The sequence below is a fragment of the Cervus canadensis genome, chromosome 13 (genome assembly GCF_019320065.1).
Source record: "Cervus canadensis isolate Bull #8, Minnesota chromosome 13, ASM1932006v1, whole genome shotgun sequence".
Lineage (NCBI taxonomy): Eukaryota > Metazoa > Chordata > Mammalia > Artiodactyla > Cervidae > Cervus > Cervus canadensis.
In genome coordinates this window covers 1086515-1103863 of record NC_057398.1, presented here as the reverse complement: position 1 = coordinate 1103863, position 17349 = coordinate 1086515, and the positions used below count along the sequence as shown (strand labels likewise).

The 17349-nt window shown below is 53.0% G+C and overlaps 1 protein-coding gene across 2 annotated transcripts; it reads left to right on the top strand.

The window, feature by feature from the left end:
- The first annotated feature begins 2038 nt into the window (after positions 1-2038).
- ADIPOR1 (adiponectin receptor 1) lies at positions 2039-14947 on the top strand. 2 transcript variants are annotated; one of them, XM_043485209.1, is made up of 8 exons: positions 2039-2057; positions 8907-9140; positions 10144-10260; positions 10802-10973; positions 11358-11544; positions 12407-12594; positions 13602-13795; positions 14092-14947. In XM_043485209.1, the coding sequence occupies exons 2-8, from the start codon at positions 9000-9002 to the stop codon at positions 14218-14220; spliced, it is 1128 nt and encodes a 375-aa protein (XP_043341144.1). In that variant the 5' UTR covers positions 2039-2057; positions 8907-8999; the 3' UTR covers positions 14221-14947. The 2 variants fall into 2 exon arrangements, with proteins under 2 accessions (XP_043341144.1, XP_043341143.1); XM_043485208.1 differs by lacking the exon at positions 2039-2057 and adding an exon at positions 2231-2366.
- The last annotated feature ends 2402 nt before the right edge of the window (positions 14948-17349 follow it).

Here is a 17349-nt window from a genome sequence, read left to right as displayed (position 1 = left end):
AGTGATGCTTCCTAAGGCCCACTGACTTCACATTCCAGGATGTCTGGCTCTAGATGAGTGATCACACCATAGTGATTATCTCGGTCTTGAAGATCTTTTTTGTATAGTTCTTCTGTGTATTCTTGCCACCTCTTCTTAATACCTTCAGCTTCTGTTAGGTCCATACCATTTCTGTCCTTTACTGTGCCCATCGTTGCATGAAAAGTTCTGTTGGTATCTCAAGTTTTCTTGAAGAGATCTCTAGTCTTTCCCATTCTATTGTTTCCCTCTATTTCTTTGCACTGATCACTGAGGAAGGCTTTTTTTTATCTCTTCTTGCTATTCTTTGGAACTCTGCATTCAAATGGGCATATCTTTCCTTTTCTCCTCTGCTTTTGCTTCTCTTCTTTTCTCAGCTATTTGTAGGGCCTCCTCCAACAACCATTTTGCCTTTTTGCATTTCTTTTTCTTGGGGATGGCCTTGATCACTGCCTCCTGTACAATGTAATGAACCTCTGTCCACAGTTTTTCAGGCACTCTATCAGCTCTAATCCCTTGAATCTATTTGTCACTTCCACCGTATAAGGGATTTGATCATGATCATGGTGTGATTGAATCCTTATGATAATCCTGAGTCTGGGATTCAGAATATGTAGGAAGTCACATAGCTGGTCAGTGGCTGGCAGAGCCTGAGTATGAACCTAGGATTGTCTTGATTCAAAGCCAAAACCAGAATTGGGCATTGTAAGTTGCTTGGATCTTTTGGCAGAGAATGACGGGGTGGGTGATCTAACAGAAGGATCGGCGTGTACAAAAGCCTGAAGGACGGAAGAGAAGTTCATTTTGGAGAACTCGGCAACTTCATTGAGGCCCAAATGCCAGAGGGCAAGTGGAGGCAGATGAGGCCTGAGAGCAGGTGAGAGCCTTTAATGCCGAGCTGAGAGCAAACTCCTGTGGACAGCACCCATTTCTGAGGGTTTTATACAGTGGGCAGCACATGATAGCTAAGATTTGTGAAGCATTTATGATTTGCCAAGCATCAAACCAAAAACCTGCATAAATTATCTCAGTCCTGACAGAGAGCCCATGAAAGAGCATTGTTTTATTCCTATTTTTCAGACGAGGTACTTGCCATGGAGGGTTCAAAAACGTGCTCAAGGTCAGAGGCTAGCCAGCGATGGAGGCCTGGGTCTATGTGATTTCAGAGCCTACAGTTTTAACCAGCACCAGTAGAATTCTTCCCACTGCCCTGAAGCATCCGTTCAACTCAGTTCAGCCGCTCGGTCTTGTCCAACTCTTTGCTACCCCATGGACTGTAGCACGATAGGCTTCCCTGTCCATCACAGCTTGCTCAAACTCACGTCCATTGAGTCGGCTCTTCTCATTGGAAAAGACCCTGAAGCATCGGGATTATAATAAACCACCCTCTCTCTGCATCTTGAATAGACTGGTCACTTACCAGCCTTGTGACAAATGAAGTGTCACGCCCCCAGACAGTGGCTGCAGCACCCTGTGGTCCCCATCCAGCCTCAGCCGGAGCCCGGGCCAGAGCAGGGAGTCCGAGAGAAAGGCCAGTCAACGCCGCCCCGCTATTCCTGACCAGGAACCTGCTGGCCTCCTGCCTCACACGCGTGGGGTGCTCAGTAAATATTTGCAGAAAGGAAGGAGGGGCCATGAGGTTGAAGAAGAGGGATTAAGAAGTGCCCAGCCTAGAGTACAGGTGCGGGGTAGGAAATTCAGCATTCCTTCCCAAGTTTCAGTCTAATTCCCAGAAATTCCTTCCTCGACAGGAGCACAGGTTAGCAACTTGGGGGTGTGGTTCCCGCGAGGCTTTGCGAGGGAAGGTATACGATTGGAGCAGAGTGAGGGGGCGGGGCCCGCGCGCGGGAGGCGGGGCCGAGGGGAGCGGACCTGCGATTGGGACTTGAGGCGCCGTCTTGGGCGGAGGGGCGGGGCTGCCGGGAGGGGCGGGGCCCACGAGGGGGAGGCGGGGCCGAGGGGGCTGGCCTGTGGTCGAGACTGCGGAAAGACTGCCGGACAGTGGAGTCTGGGGGTGCTGCAGTCCATGGGGTCTCAGGGTGAGTACACGATTTAGCGGCTGAACAACAACAAAAAGATCACCGGGCTGGAGAGGGCGGTCAGGTGGAGGGGCGGGGCCGTCCTCGGGGCGGGACCAAGGGGCCGGCTTGTGATTGGGCTTCGCGAGAGCCGGGGAACCGCGCGTCTGAGAGGACGTGACGCTCTCGCGTAGGTGACGCCCTGCGGTTGCGCGCCCCTTCCGGCCCGGGGAGGGCGCAGAAGATCCGGGCCGCTCGGCCGCAGGCCGCCTCCAGCGACGCGGGATGTAGCGCCGGCGCCGCGGTCCCCAGCACAGCCCTCCGCCCGCCGTAAGTTCCCCTGGGCTCGGCGGCGAGCAGGCCGGAGGGCGGGGATCGGCCAGAGGGCGGGCTACCCACGGGAGTCTCGGCGCGGGCCTGAGGCAGCTGCCGTGGGGCTGGACCGCCCAGGCGTCCTCAGGGTCCCCGGACCCCCGACCGGGGCCGGCCGCTCCTCCAGCCTCAGCGCGTCGGCTGTCCACGTTCCCGGCCCCTCCCGTGCGAGTCGCGTCCCCAGCTGTCAACAGCCGCGGTGGCGGCCGTGCCCCCCAGTCGCCAGGGTGAGACGTCGGGCTTCAGGCTCCGGCTCGGGCCCGCCAGGCCGGAGCTGAGCCTGGTCCCCAAGGCCGCGCGAGGCGAGCGCCGAGGGGCTGCGGGCCTGAGGCTCGGAGCCGGCGTCCGGCGGGGAGCCCCTGCCTTCGATAGCCCGAGGAGACCCGCGGTTACTAGACCGTGACAGTGCCCCCACCTTGGCGGCGGGGAAGGGGAGGCTGGTGGACGGTTGGCCTGTGTTTAAGGTGGCCCTAAATGCTGCAGTGTGAGCGAAATCTAAAGTACTTCGGGGAAAAAGGAAATTTCATTCCCTCAGAAATCTCTCATTGGTGCCATTCTATGTTTGAGGTTTTTGGTCAAGCCTTCAGTTTTTAATGGAATAGATACGTTTCCCCTCAGTTTCCGGCGCCGCTACGCAGGCGATTAGGAAACGGACTAGGCGAATTTCATTTAGGGAGCTTCAGGTGTCGGAGGAGCAACAGGAGGCCTGCAGAGTGCTTTGCTAGCTTAACCTGGTGTTTCCCCCCACGGAGGGAGGAGACACCTTAGAGGAAGGATGTATAGGCTCCCCGCTTGAATCAAGCGAGCACTGGACTGACCGGTTCTCCCTGAAGTGAAGGGGCTGTGGGGTCTGTTTACGACTGTTTACTAAGAGGTGGGCTTGCATCACCTCTTGTGGCACAGCTGCTGCTGCTGTTTGGTAGTGTCCACGCAGTGCTGGGATTCAGGCGGGGTGCTGACACACGGATTGCAGCCCTGGAATTTCTTCACCCCAGGAGTAACTTCCGTGTACTTGGGGCATCAGTCTTAAGGACTGGTGTGTTGCCTGTAAGCAGCCATTTTAGGGCAGGTCTCCCCAAAACCGTACCTAATTGCTGAGTAGAATCTGAAAACATTCTGCTCTCAGGGGCCAAGAAACTATCTGATGCCCAGGGGATAAACAGAAATTTTAAGCAACTACTTTGCCTGCAGGTTGAAAGCTCAGACAAGGGCACACCCTTCCCAGTGGGCTCCCAGTTGCTAATGGATTAAGTGCACTGCGGATTTTAGCTTTTAGACCGTCTTCACTTTCTTAAGTCTGGCCTCACGTTGCCTTTCCAAGATTTCCTTGTGGAAAGTGGATTATTAACTGTCCTGGGGGGCTGTGTTCTTTCGAGCCTGCCCAGGTTCAGAGCACTACCCTCAGGAATGCTTTGATCCTATCTTACCTATCAAGATCCTTTCTTAAAATCTTCCACAAAACCTTTCCCGATATTCCAACTCAAACTGAGCATTTCTTCTGAATTCCTCCAGCACTTTATGGCGTTTAGCCTTGTAGTGGTGCTAAGCAGAACAGAGAAGTTATTGCCTCCTCTTAAAATCGAGGCCAGCCACCATGCAAAGCCAGACTCCTCTCTTTGCCTTGTCCCTGTAGCCACAATGCCATGCTTATTTGTGGATGGGTAAAGAAATTTGCACTTCTTTCTAGGCCAATAAGTCTGTTCTTTATTTCCCTAAGAAATTTCCTTGACTTCTTTAATAAAAAGCAAAAAGGAACTGCTTGACACACCTGCAACACTACCCCACCTACTGGTGATCATACTGGTGAACTAAGTGAAGTTAGTGATAGTCGCTCAGTCGTGACTCTTTGTGACCCCGTGGACCATACAGTCCATGGAGTTCTCCAGGCCAGAACACTGGAGTGGGCAGCCTTTCCCTTCTCTAGGAGATCTTCCCAACCCAGGGATTGAGCCCAGGTCTCCCACATTGCAGGCAGATTCTTTACCGCCTGAGCCACCAGGGAAAACCAAAGTCATCTTTACATGCATAAGCTTCAGCAGTACTGGTGGGGTGTTTTCTGGTGCTGGTATCCATCAGAGTTGTTAGATTTTGTCCTTAATGCCCATTTGTCCCTCATGTCGCCCACTGGACTTTGTTCCTTTCACTATTTTCAAGGTTAATTGCCTTTTCCTGCTCAGAAATTTGGGGGCATGATTACTGCATATAAAGTTTCAGCTGTCTTAGATTGAAAAGATCCTTGAAAGTGCCCTCGAAGCAAACTGGTTCCAAGTGATTCGCTTTTAGACATGTACCTCTTTTACTTCTGTTTCATCGGGGCTCTCACAGTATACAGTTACCATATAATGTGTTGACTCTAGTGGCCACATATCTGTAATGTACTTAAAAGCCAGGTGTTAAAATCAAGGGCTGGTATGAAACACCTTCACATTCCTGTTTACTTTACCTTGTTTTACGGCATTTGGAAAGCTTACCTGTCTGTTTGGGATTCAAAAAAGACCTATTGCTGTTGAGATAGCTTTACCTGGAGAAGAGCTACAAAGCAAGTTAGATTCTGGTTTTTCACTGCAGACTCAAGTCGGTGACACTTGTACTTAAATAGGAAAGCTGAGGCTCCATTATTGCAATTCAGTAGTATTCAAACATAAGCCTTTGCTTTGACTCATTTGCCCCCAGCAGTGCTATGAAACCACCTTCCCTGACGGAGTAGTAGAGGAGATGACTGTGTTCTTGGTCCTTAGTGCTTTGACTAGTCTTGCTTTGGGCTTCCCTGGTGGCTCAGTGGTAAAGAATCCTCCTGCAGTGCAGGAGATGTGGATTTGATCCCTGGATCAGGAAGATCCCCTGGAGAAGCGAATGGCCACCCACTCCAGTATTCTTGCCTGGAGAATTCCATGGACAGAGGAGCCTGAAGGGCTACAGTCCATGAGGTTGCGAAGAGTCAGATGCGACTGAACAAGTCTTGCTTTACTGTGAGAGTCAGGTTGGCGTAAGAAGGAGCTTAACTTGTGGAACCTCCAAGGGCCCAGGGACCCTAGATTAAAAATTTCTAGAAGTTCTGTGCCTTTGACTCCTGAGGAGTGTACTCTAATGTGAATAACTTGGGAACCGGTTCACAAAATAAATGTCTCCAAAAGTGTGAGGGAAATAAACTCACCAACAAAGGCTGGCAACTAAGAATCAGTCCTTTCCCAAGTTTGGCACCAAATAATCTTATTTATAGGAGCACAGGCAGCCCTGCCTCCACAGCCTTACCCTCTAATGTCATAGGTTATCCAGCTGGAGAGCTTAGTGGTAAAGATTTATTAGCTTGAATTAAAGAAATCCCATCAAAAATGCACTCAGGAGTTTGGCCCAGTTATAATTGCTTTATTGGGTGGGTGTGGCGATTTTGAGGAGAAATGTGTTTCCTCTAAAATATATAAGGATAGGAAAGTTTATGAGGGCTTCCCTGGTGACTCAGTGGTAAAGAATCCACCTGCCAACACAGGAGACACGGATTCAAGAAGATCCCTCACGCCAAGGAGCAGCTAAGCCCATGCCCCACAACTACTGAGCCTGCGCTGCTGAACCCACATGCCCTAGACCTGTGCCCCGCAACCAGAGGGAGCCCCTGCTCACGCAACTGGAGAAAGCCCGCACAGCAACAGAGACCCAGCACAGTCATAAATAAATTTTAAAAAATTAATTTTTAAAAAATTTTAAGAAGAAACACTTGAAATATTAAAAAATCAGAAGCAAAGCTCGTGGGAAAGTGAAGCCCATCTGGCTCTGAGTGCTCACGGAGTCCGTCCTCACACTCCAGGGGCTGGTGCTGACCTTAAACAGAGGACACTGAAAGGCTTGCTTGTCCCGATTGCCAGCCGTCTGTGAGAGGTCTACCCTGCCAAGTATACTTTCAAGTTCTAGCATTGCTTGCTTTTCTTTCTTACCAGACCTCCGCCCCCTTTCTCTCCCTTCCTGTCCCTGTGTTGCTAGTTTAGAAGACCTTGCTGGACAGTGGACTTTGCTCACTATGGTGACATGACCTCCGCTGAGCATCATTGTCTGTTCTTTGTTGCGTGACGATATGTCTTGTGTGATGAGTTGTAACTGGTGCCTGGCTTGTGAGTTAATGGGTGCCTGTCAGAGTTAGTGACTCTGGGTCTAGAGATAATGCTGGGGGTGGGGCGTGGGAGCCAGAGGGGCTCAGAAGTGACAGAAGGTGGTTTCGACTGAATGAGGAAAGCCTTTGAAGATTGCCACGAGACGAAGGTCCTCCTAAGAGGACGCTAGACTTGAGGGCATGAAAACTTCAGACCCAGTGAGGAAGTTAGGAAGCGCACCAGGCTGGAGTCTGTACCTGCTCTCTGACGCTAACTGCCCAACGTAAAGTGTGTGTCGTCCTCATCCCCGCTGGTGAGATGGGTCCACAGCACTCACCTGAGCGCGCCGGGTGCCATCCTGGTCCGGGCTCTCCCTGCGCTGTCCTGCTGGAGCAGTGACGCTGTCACTGGTTCTGTACATGCCACAGGTGACCTCAGCCACCGGATTACAGGCTCTTTCAAGACAGTGACTTGTGCGACTTGGTGTTTTGCGCAGTACCTTAGAGTGCTGGCACTGAGTGCGTTTGTTCAGTATTCCAGCAGTGTGTTGGCTACTCTGGGGAGAGGACAGAGAGCGGAACGCCTTAGCTAACGGGTCACATGCTTGCTGGCGGGAATGCTGCCTCCTGCATTCTTCCACCTATTCTGAAATACAGGTTCTGACCACAATCAGGGGTATGTATAAATTAGTGATCTGTGTAGTACTGCATCCCAGAACCTGAGAAAATATATTTTTTAACCCTAGTGGCCACCTCTCAAGTACTGTATTCTAGCTAAGTATATTCCCCTTTTCATACTTTTCTGGGATGCCCAAATCTATCCATATTTTTCACTGCAGTGTAAATTATTTCTTACTAAAGCTGTTCATTCAGTAGTACTTCAGTTTGAGGAAATGTGTTTTGTGGTCAGCCTATTGAAAAAGATTGCCCAGTGTTTCTGCTCACGTGGGTCGCCTATCTCCTGAGGTTTTCGTGGGCCTCCGGTTTCCTGTTCTCTTGGGCTCAGTCGTTGGCTGTGGCTGTGGGCTCAGTTGTTGGCTGTAGCTGCGGGCTGGCATCTTTCTTATCAGAGTCCTGCATGTGTGGAGGAGGAGGCGCCGCCTGTGTGTTGACACCACAGCGAGGTCTGTGGACGGAGTCACGGCCGCTTGCTCTCCTGAGCTGGCTCTCTGCTGCCTGCAGCTTTCAGCAGTGCTGACACGCTGAGTCTGGCATGACTGTTCTGAAACTTGCGGGCTGCCCTCACCTGACTGCATAGATCCAGTCATAATCTCTGAGAAGAAATCGAGATAACTCTTGGGTAAAAGAGCAAGTACACATGTCAAAGATGGATGTGCAGTGAACACCATGGAGACAGACACTGCCCTCGGAAGCGAGGCTGCGCTGACCGCCCTGATGAAAGAGGCGGCCCCGAGCCCTGCTTCCCCCCTGGAGGGCACCTTGCTCTGTGCAGGTGTTACGTGGCCGTCTCTGCATTGCCTGGTGGCCCCAGGGCTCAGGTGACCAGTGCAGGAAAATGTTACCATTCTGGCTGCTGTCGCTGTGAGCAGTAAATTCCTTTGCTGGGAGTGGGGAGTCGGAAGTCTTGGGGCACTTTCCCCCTCTCAATGTTCATCTTATCTTCCTGAGGCCTGATTAAAGACTGCCTCCTACAGGCTCTGTGTGCCATCTCAGCTCCAAAGCTCTTTGGAGTGGGGCCTAGGTTACGATCTGTGGTCGCTGGGACAGGCTCGTGCTGAGCCAGTTTGGTGGCAGGGCAAGGGTGGGCTGCCTCGTGTCCTCAGCCTCCCACGGCCAGGTGAGTTATTGCTGCTGCAAGACACCGCTGTGAGCAAAGTGTGCTCTCCTCACAGACCCAGGCGGTGATCCTCTAACAGAAACAGTAGACCTTGCAGAGAAGTTAACCCCCGGACAGTTAGCCCACTCTCAGCCCACTTTTGTAGGCGGAGCGCATGTTTCAGGGCATTTGTAGGTAAAGCCCACTTTCAGTTGGCAGTTAGTTCATTTCTAAGCCTGGGTGGCCTTGCGGTGATTACAGGCAGGTCTCGGCTTCCTCTTTTTGCTGCTCAGTCTCAGAGCCAGGCTTTTCCAGGGCCAGCTCTGGGAACCGGGATAAACCTGGCTCACTGAATGGGCTCCGTGTCTGTGGGAGGGGTGTGGGTGTGGGGAGCTGTTTTTCTGGGTTGACAGTTTGGTGCAAAACACACAAATCTTTTGAAGCAACTAGGTTTTCAGCCTTTAAGGTTAGTGAGGTTCTCAGTAAAGGCTGATGGTACAGAGGAGGAGAGATGCAGTTAACTGGCCTCTGGGACTGGAGAGGGTGTGAGTGGGGGGCTGTCTCTTTCTCAGTATTGACTTCAGAAATGAGACGTCAGAAGGATAAACTGTCAACACCCTGTGTCTGTGTTTGCTTCCAGTGTCCCCATCACAGGGAGCTCTCCGGCCCCTGGGGCCGAGAGACCCCACCCTCTCCCCAGGCTGAAGCCAGAGGGCCCCGAGGTACCATCCTGATGTCGTCTCACAAGGGACCCGTGGTGGCCCAGGGCAACGGGGCTCCCGCCAGCAACAGGGCGGCTGACACAGTGGAGCTGGCTGAGCTGGGACCCCTGCTCGAGGAGAAGGGCAAGCGGGCGGTCACCAGCCCAACCAAAGTAAGTCTTCTCCCCAGTCAGCCTCTCCTGAGACCTGTCGGTCTCCCTGGAGCCACAGCGCCCTGGGACTGTCTGACCCGATGGAAGGCAGGAAGCAGTCAGCCCGGATCAGGCCAGGCTCCATAGAGCCATCGAAAATCCCTGCCGCTTTGGCCAGCTGGGAGGCTCGTGGGAGGAGCAGGTGCCGCCCCAAGCTGCTGTGGAGGCTACACCTGGCCGCTTTATCTCCTTCAGAGTCCCCAAGGGGCGGAGCGGGGACAGAAGGCCCCCTTCCTGGAGGCGCCTGGCAGGGCCTCCTGTACAGCCAAGTGGGCTTTGCACTTTGACCGAGCGAAACCCCAGCAGCATCCCCACTCAGGGAGACCGGGGACTCTGTGCCCAGATGAACAGAGGATGGATTTGGGGCGGGGGGGGGGAGGGTTCCTCTATCACGAGATCTAAGAGGAAGCCTCGCAGGAGGAACTGTCCTCCCCGCCTCCGCTCTGGAGGTCTCCCCAGAGGTGGGCCCTGTCAGGCCCTCCTGCTGCTGCTTCTGTGGAGCCGGCTCTGAGGCCCGGCTTTCCCCGCAGCCATTGGACACTGTCTGGGTCCCAGGGCTGGTGCACGGCGCACCGATCAGATTGAGACTCTTAGCAGATCTCTGAGCCTCTGTCTTATTCTTCCTCATTCAGTTGTCTGAATGAGAAGTGTTTGGGAAATTGGGGGAAGCTGAGGGCCACTGTCTTGGAGACAGAGGTGGGCTGCTGGGATCTGAGTGCAGGCCTGGGCTGCTGATCCTGCACCTTGGGCACCGGCTCCCTCGGCCTCTCCCCCGGGCGCTGCAGCGCACTCTCCCCCAGCACTTGTGACATCGTAAACTTGGGCACCGTCCTGCTTCCGGAGAGCAGACCCGAGGCCTGTGTGAAGAGGCCGGGCAGTGGGCGGCGTGGTCTGGCTCATGGGTGCCGGACACGCGCGTCCCCAGGGCCCTCGAGGGCTGGAGCCGCTCTCCCCTTCCCCGCAGGCCGAGGAGGAACAGGCCTGCCCGGGGCCGCAGGAGGAGGAGGAGGAGGTGCGAGTGCTCACGCTGCCCCTGCAGGCTCACCACGCCATGGAGAAGATGGAGGAGTTCGTGTACAAGGTCCTGTCCCGGCAGGGAGGGAGCGGGCTCACCCGCCTGGGGCTGAGACGGGAGCACCGCACCTTTATCAACACACTGAACAAGCATTCACGACGAGCTGTGTTATTAGAGCTTGTCATTTCTGACGAGCAGAAACTGACATCTGCAAAACTAAGATGAAAGTATCTATGATTTCCACGGGTGACAGGGTCACAAGCTCTAACACTAAAGTTGCACACCCTCTGTCTGGACACTGTCCGTTGTCTTTACATCCTAGGTTAAGAACTCCTGCTCTGAAAAGTCACAGTCTCAGCACAGTGAGAACTTAGCCGCTAAAGGGGGCACGATGACAGACAGCCCCCAGAGTGTGGGCGGAGCGGTAAATCTGTACTACTCGGGTAGCTGAGAGGAGGTCCTGCCATGTTCTGACCTGCTTAGCTAAGCACATCCAGATAAGCTTCCTGACACAAGAACAAAGACACTACTAAGCGCGGGTCCGGGGGCAGCCTTGCTTCCGCTGTCTTGGCATCTCCAGCCCCGCTTAGAGCATGTGTGGTTGCAGGTCTGGGAGGGCCGCTGGAGGGTCATCCCGTACGACGTGCTCCCGGACTGGCTGAAGGATAACGACTACCTGCTGCATGGCCACCGGCCGCCCATGCCCTCCTTCCGCGCCTGCTTCAGGAGCATCTTCCGCATCCACACGGAGACGGGCAACATCTGGACCCACCTGCTCGGTGAGGGCTCTGGAGGACAGCGGGCTCGTCTGCTGCTTGCCCAGGAGTTGTGTGGCCTTTGTCCACGGGAAGGAGAAACACTGTCGCAATTATGAGGGAGCTGGCGGTGTCTTTAAACTGCCGGGGAGCTCGCAGGGCCCTTCATCATGGGTGTGCAAGCCAAGGGAGACGTCAGAATGGATGTCCTCTGTGGTCAGAGCCATCCCGGGCTGGCAAGCCCGCCCACGTCAGAGAGCCATGGTCCAAACGAAACATCCGCATTTCAGCAGACGCTCTTTTTGTTTGGGTCTGCGGGTGCCCGCAGCTCAGCCTGTGGCTTCAGGGCTGGTTTAAACCGTCACACGTCCCCTTCTTCCTTGGACTGACCTTCTCTCCCTCCTGTAGGTTTTGTGCTGTTTCTCTTTCTGGGAATCCTGACCATGCTGAGACCGAACATGTACTTCATGGCCCCCCTTCAGGAGAAGGTGGTGTTCGGGATGTTCTTCCTGGGAGCAGTGCTCTGCCTCAGCTTCTCCTGGCTCTTTCACACCGTCTATTGTCATTCAGAGAAAGTCTCCCGGACTTTCTCCAAGTGAGTCACAAGGATGGCGGTGGGCAAGAACCACGCACTGTTGCCTTGCCCTGTGATCTGGGTGCTGGCGGGGTCCTGGCGACTGCAGTGACTCCTCAAGATTCCCTGATATTTCGTGGGTGTAAGAGGGTCAGGAAACTTTTCTCTGAAGTCCCTCCTGAAAATTCTCACTGCAGCCTCCTCCACAGACAAAGCCCGCTGGGGGTAGACGTCGCCCTGCGCAGCGCTGTCCCCGCACAGTGGTGCCACAGGCTGCTCTCGGCGCCGAGCAGCCGGAGGCGCCCCCTTCCCATCAGGGCGTCGCCCCCGAGGGCACACCCACCCACCAGCCAGGAAAGCTTATCAGAAGCCCCAGACGCCCATCCTCCCCAGCGCTGAGCCTGGGCTTCTGTTTGCTTGTTTCTGGTGGTGGTATTTTTGGTTTTGGAAGTGATGCTGAGTTATTTTGTTTTTCTCAATAACACCAGTAACAAGTAATACGTTTTTATCATTAAAAAGTCAACTAAAAAAAAAAAGTCAACTAAAAGAGAACACTACTCCCTTAGTTATACTCCCACTATAAGGGTTTTGGCTTTAAAACTGGCAGAACGGGGAATACTGAGTCCTTCCTGCATGGAAGTTGGGGCCTGGCTGGATCATGATGGATGGAGCTCCTGACTTTGAGTGCCTGTGAGGGGGTGTGGCTGTTGACAAGCCAGGGGAAAGGGATGCCCTTCAAACATTCGGGCAACAGGAGTTCCTGAGTGTGTGGGGGTCTGAGTCGACACAGGCGGGACCGTGGGGGAGTGAGGGGCTCGGTGTGGAGCCTGAGAGCAGTGCAGCCCGCCCTCCCACTAGCCCTTCCGTTCTGTGGCTCTTTCAGGCTGGACTATTCAGGGATCGCCCTCCTGATCATGGGGAGCTTCGTGCCCTGGCTCTACTACTCCTTCTACTGCTCCCCACAGCCGCGGCTCATCTACCTCTCCATTGTCTGCGTCCTGGGCATCTCCGCCATCATCGTGGCGCAGTGGGACCGGTTTGCCACGCCTAAGCACCGGCAGACACGAGCAGGTGGGTCGCAAGACAGGGCGTGCCCCTTGTAGGTGTCTGGGCCTTGAGCCTAAGGGGGTCAGCCCTGGGCCCCCACCTAGACCCTGATCTGTGTTTAGAACTTTAAAAACAGCATGAATTTTCAAAGCTCAATTCCCCCGCAAGTTTCATACTATCTCAGTGAAATGTTAATAGGACAGTAATTAAAAGTGCAGAAAAAACTACTCTGATACCTGGTTTGAGGAAGTTAAGAAACATACAAAGCACAGTCTAGCTCACCTGGAGTTCTTTTCCTAAAGGAATGAAAGGCGTGGCTCGGTAGAGAAAGCACCTTGAGCCCGAGCCGTGTTGAGGAACGCGGTCGCTGTGAGCAGGAGCCCTTCCTGGTGTCTTGTCCAGACTCCAGCTTTACTGCAGCCACACGCCAATCACCACTGTCTCCAGTCCTTGAGACTTAACATCGCTGTGGTTTAACCCTCATTTAAGAGAGCTAACTATTCATCGAGCACCAGCCAAGTGCAGGCTGGTGCCTCACCCGGGGTGTCTGCAGCGGGGCCCTGCCCTGCAGCCACGGGTAGGGTCCTGGTGTGCAGCGGGTGCCATCTGCCCTTTCTTTTATGACTTCTCACCTGAGTCCGTCTCCTCTGGAGGTCAGAGTCCTATTCCTTAAGTCTTCTGTGCTCTTAATGGGAAGCCCGTCCTGCTCATTTCTGGCTGGCAAACCACCCGAGGGCTCACCATCCCGGTTTTGTAGCCAAGGCAGCCAGCAGAGTTTTGATGTACATGATCGCCTAGGCTGCTTAACAGGTAATAAAGAACACAAGATGTTTGTTCTTGGCACTCCATAGGAGGGAATGGCTGTGTCAGCATTTACCCAGCCTCCTTCCCACTCTGGACGTTGAAGCAGCGTCTGATGATGGCTCTCCATGTTGTGCAAAATTTCCTGAACTGCTCACCAGAAAGTAACCTGTGTCAGAGCAGGGCAGCAGGGCCATCCCGTGTCTGACACGCTCCATCTGTCTGCTCAGGGGTGTTTCTGGGGCTTGGCCTGAGCGGCGTCGTGCCTACCATGCACTTCACAATCGCGGAGGGCTTCGTCAAGGCCACCACAGTGGGCCAGATGGGCTGGTTCTTCCTCATGGCTGTGATGTACATCACCGGAGCCGGCCTCTATGCCGCACGCATTCCTGAGCGCTTCTTCCCTGGAAAGTTTGACATATGGGTAAGAAACAACTCTTCCACAGGGCTGTGGTGGTGAGAGTGCCCGGAGGTGGAGGTCGGAGTCACAGGCAGAGAGAGGCCCGGGGCAGGTGGAGTCTGGGGTGACGCGTGTCCCTGCTCACACCGGTGTGTGTGGGCAGGCGAATCCCTGACAGGAGTTACACTTTTTTTTTCCTACAACAAATTTATCAGTTTATGGTGCAGAAAATTTTGCGGAGGAACTAGAAGAGGCGAGTGCCTCCTCTCAGCTCCTCAGCTCCTTGCCATCGCCCTGAAGCTCCTCTTTTGTCCCCACAGTTCCAGTCTCATCAGATCTTCCATGTCCTGGTGGTGGCGGCCGCCTTCGTCCACTTCTACGGGGTCTCCAACCTTCAGGAGTTCCGATACGGCCTGGAAGGGGGCTGTACTGACGACTCCCTCCTCTGACCCGCCCCCAAGGGCGCAGGAGGAACTTCCCAAGTGCTTTTAAAATAACTTCGTTGCTGAAGTGAGAGGAAGAGTCTGAGTTGTCTGTTTCTAGAAGAAACCTCTTAGAGAATTCAGTACCAACCAAGCTTCAGCCCACTTCACACTCACTGGGCAATAAACTCTCCATTCCCTCACTGAGGAAGGTGGGGGAGGGCAGGCGCGGCCACCCTGCCCCCGGCCGCCCCCTCGGCCTGGTACCTGCTGTCCCCTCCCAGTGATGGGGCTGGGAAGCTCACGGTGAGCTCTGATCCCTCCTCTCTCCATTCTGGGGAAAAGCGATGGACTGGGACTCTTCAGAAATTCCGTTTCTGGAAGAAACTGCCCCTCCCTCACCCCCGTCCTGACATGTGACCTGGCTTATACCAGGCCATCCGTTTTTGTAGCACACTTTTCAAAAACAATTATAACCTGGTCCCATCTTTCTAGGGCCTGGGCCTGCTCACACGGCAGGAAGAACAAAACCACCAACTTTTACACAGCCCGGCTAATCATGGAAGTGTGTCCAGGCTCCAGATAACTTGAGTTTTAATTTTTTTCTTGGCAGAGCAATGTAAAATTAAAAGTGGGGAAAGATATTTAATATTTAATACTAAGCTTTAAAAAGAAACCTGCTCTCATTGCTATGTATCTTGATGCAAAGACTGTGATGATAATAAAAGTGCAGAAGACACTTGGCACTCTGTAACCAGTGTGGTCTCCGCTCTTCACCTCTAACCCCAGAGGGCTGAAGCCAGCAACGCCGCTCCAGACTCTGCTGAGGCAGAAGCCTGAATCCCAGGTGCTGCCAGCTGGCGGGGGCGGGCCAGTGAGTGAGCCCAACTGACCCCAGGGTCTGCTCCTCCAGGCCGCTCTACCCGTCTCTACTCGGGACGTAGACGCGCCCTGGAGGAGTCAGTGTGCTGTGGCAGCCTTCCGTAACTAGAAGATGCCTGCCATGAACATAAGCGGTCTGCCCCAAGATACTGCAGACTTCAGGTCCTTTAAAACTGCCGTGATTAAGGCTGTCTCATCAAGAGGTCACTCCACACTTTCTGTGCCTTTGTGTACTGTCCTCAGCCTGACACGAGTTCTGTCCACTGGACACAAAAGGCCTGCAGTGGTCACTCGTGAGCTAGTATAGGTGTCGCAAGGGAGTCCGCAAATTAGAGTTGGATTCACTTCAGCAGTCAAGTTTGAACAACCAGGTGAATAAATGATCCTTTTAAGAAATTTGAATGAGGCCAACAGATCTCTGCCTCCAGTGCTAATCAGGGAAACATAAAACCAAACTGGCTCCTATCAGATTGGTACAAATTAAAAATCTTAAGATGGTAGGCTTTCCTGGTGGTCCAGTGGTTAAGAGTTCACCTGCCAATGCAGCGGACATAGGTTCAATCCCTGGTCTGGGAAGATCCCATATCCCTTTGGGCAACTAAGCCTGTGTGCCCTAGAGCCTGTGCTCTGCAACAAGAGAAACCACTGCAATGAGAGACCTGTGCGCCACAACTAGAGAAAACCCCTACCCATCAATGAAGACGCAGAGCAGCCAAAAATTCTAAGATTGCATGTTGGTACAGATGTGGATCTGACCAGATGCTGCTGGGGAATCAGCCACAGGACCACTTTGGATGTGCGGAGTATACACAGGTTACAACATTCAAACATTACATGAAACAACACTACAATGTGAGCTGCATCTGATATCTGCCCTAAGTTACTTCGTTTAAAAAATGCTGGGAGACTTCTCTGGCAACCGGTTAAGCAACTCCAGTGCTTCCAGTACAGGATACTTAAAATGTTTTTTTTTTTTTTAATGCTGGTTCTAAGTTGTTTCATAACTCATCAGTGGGTCACAACTCACATTTTAAAAAACATTACCCTTGAGAAACTTAGCTTGTACTAAAAAGTTTCACTGTAGCTGTACGTAGTAGCAACATACTGCAGACAAGCCAATGTCCAGAACTGCTGAGTGGAAAAATAAAGCTTGGTTCATTCTTATGAAACAGTTCAGCAATGAGAGCTAGTTACCGTAAGGACAACGTGGCTGAAATCTCAAGATTAGGAGAAGGGAGTGGGGCTACTTAGAGATACTACATCTGGTGTGATTGCACTGATGTGCTGTTCAAAAATGCACAGAATCAACTGAGCACAGAAGTCTCAAACTGCTGACCTGCGGGCTGCAAACATTCACGGCTGTGCTCCGCCTGGGCTGCACAGTGGAAGCAGCCCACCTCAGCCCTCCCAGCAGTGCAGCCGCCTGTCTGGCCCCCGGAGGCATCCACTGGTACAGAAAGGACCACACCTGGTCCAGCTCCATCCGTGTTCTGCTTGAGGAGACAGAGACCCGCAGCTATTGGTGAGGCCCCGAGTGTGTGTCCTCATTGCTGACAGACAGGACCAGGGAAAGGGTCTAATCGAGGACGTCTACTGAGCATCTTCTTCGTACTTTATTTTTGGCTGTGCTGGGTCTTCGTTGCCATGTGCAGGCTTTCTCTTGACGCAGCAAGCGGGGGCTACTCATTGCATGGGCTTCTGGTTTGGGGGGCTTCTGTTGCAGAGTACAAGCTCTGGGCATTCGGGCTTCAGCAGCTGCAACTCCCGGGCCCTAGAGCACAGGCTTAGTGGGGGTGGTGCAGGGGCTGAGCTGCTCTGTGGCGTGTGGGGTCTTCCTGGACCAGGCATGGAACCCATGTCTTCTGCTTTGACAAGTGGATTCCTCTCCACTGGGTCACCAAGGAAATCCTTTGTACTTTCCATATGTCATGTTGTTTCTACTTTTAACCCTATTAAGTAGGTAGTAGTATCCCATTCCACAGATGAAAAAGTTAAGGCCCTAAATGACCAAGACTTTTCCACAAGATGGCAGGATCAGAGTATCTGAATCCAGATCATTCTGACTTAAACCCTAGGTTCCAAAGCCTCAGATCATTTAAAAATCCTGATTTGACTATCCAGCCTTGCTTTCACCAACTCTGCTAAGTAGCAGCAGGGATTACCTTCTTTCTCTAACTGCATGCTATGGTTCATTCATTTCCTAAATATTTGTTGAGGGCACTATAGGAGAAAAGTGATGAGAGAAACAGTGATGAGTTCTGATTAAAGAAAGGC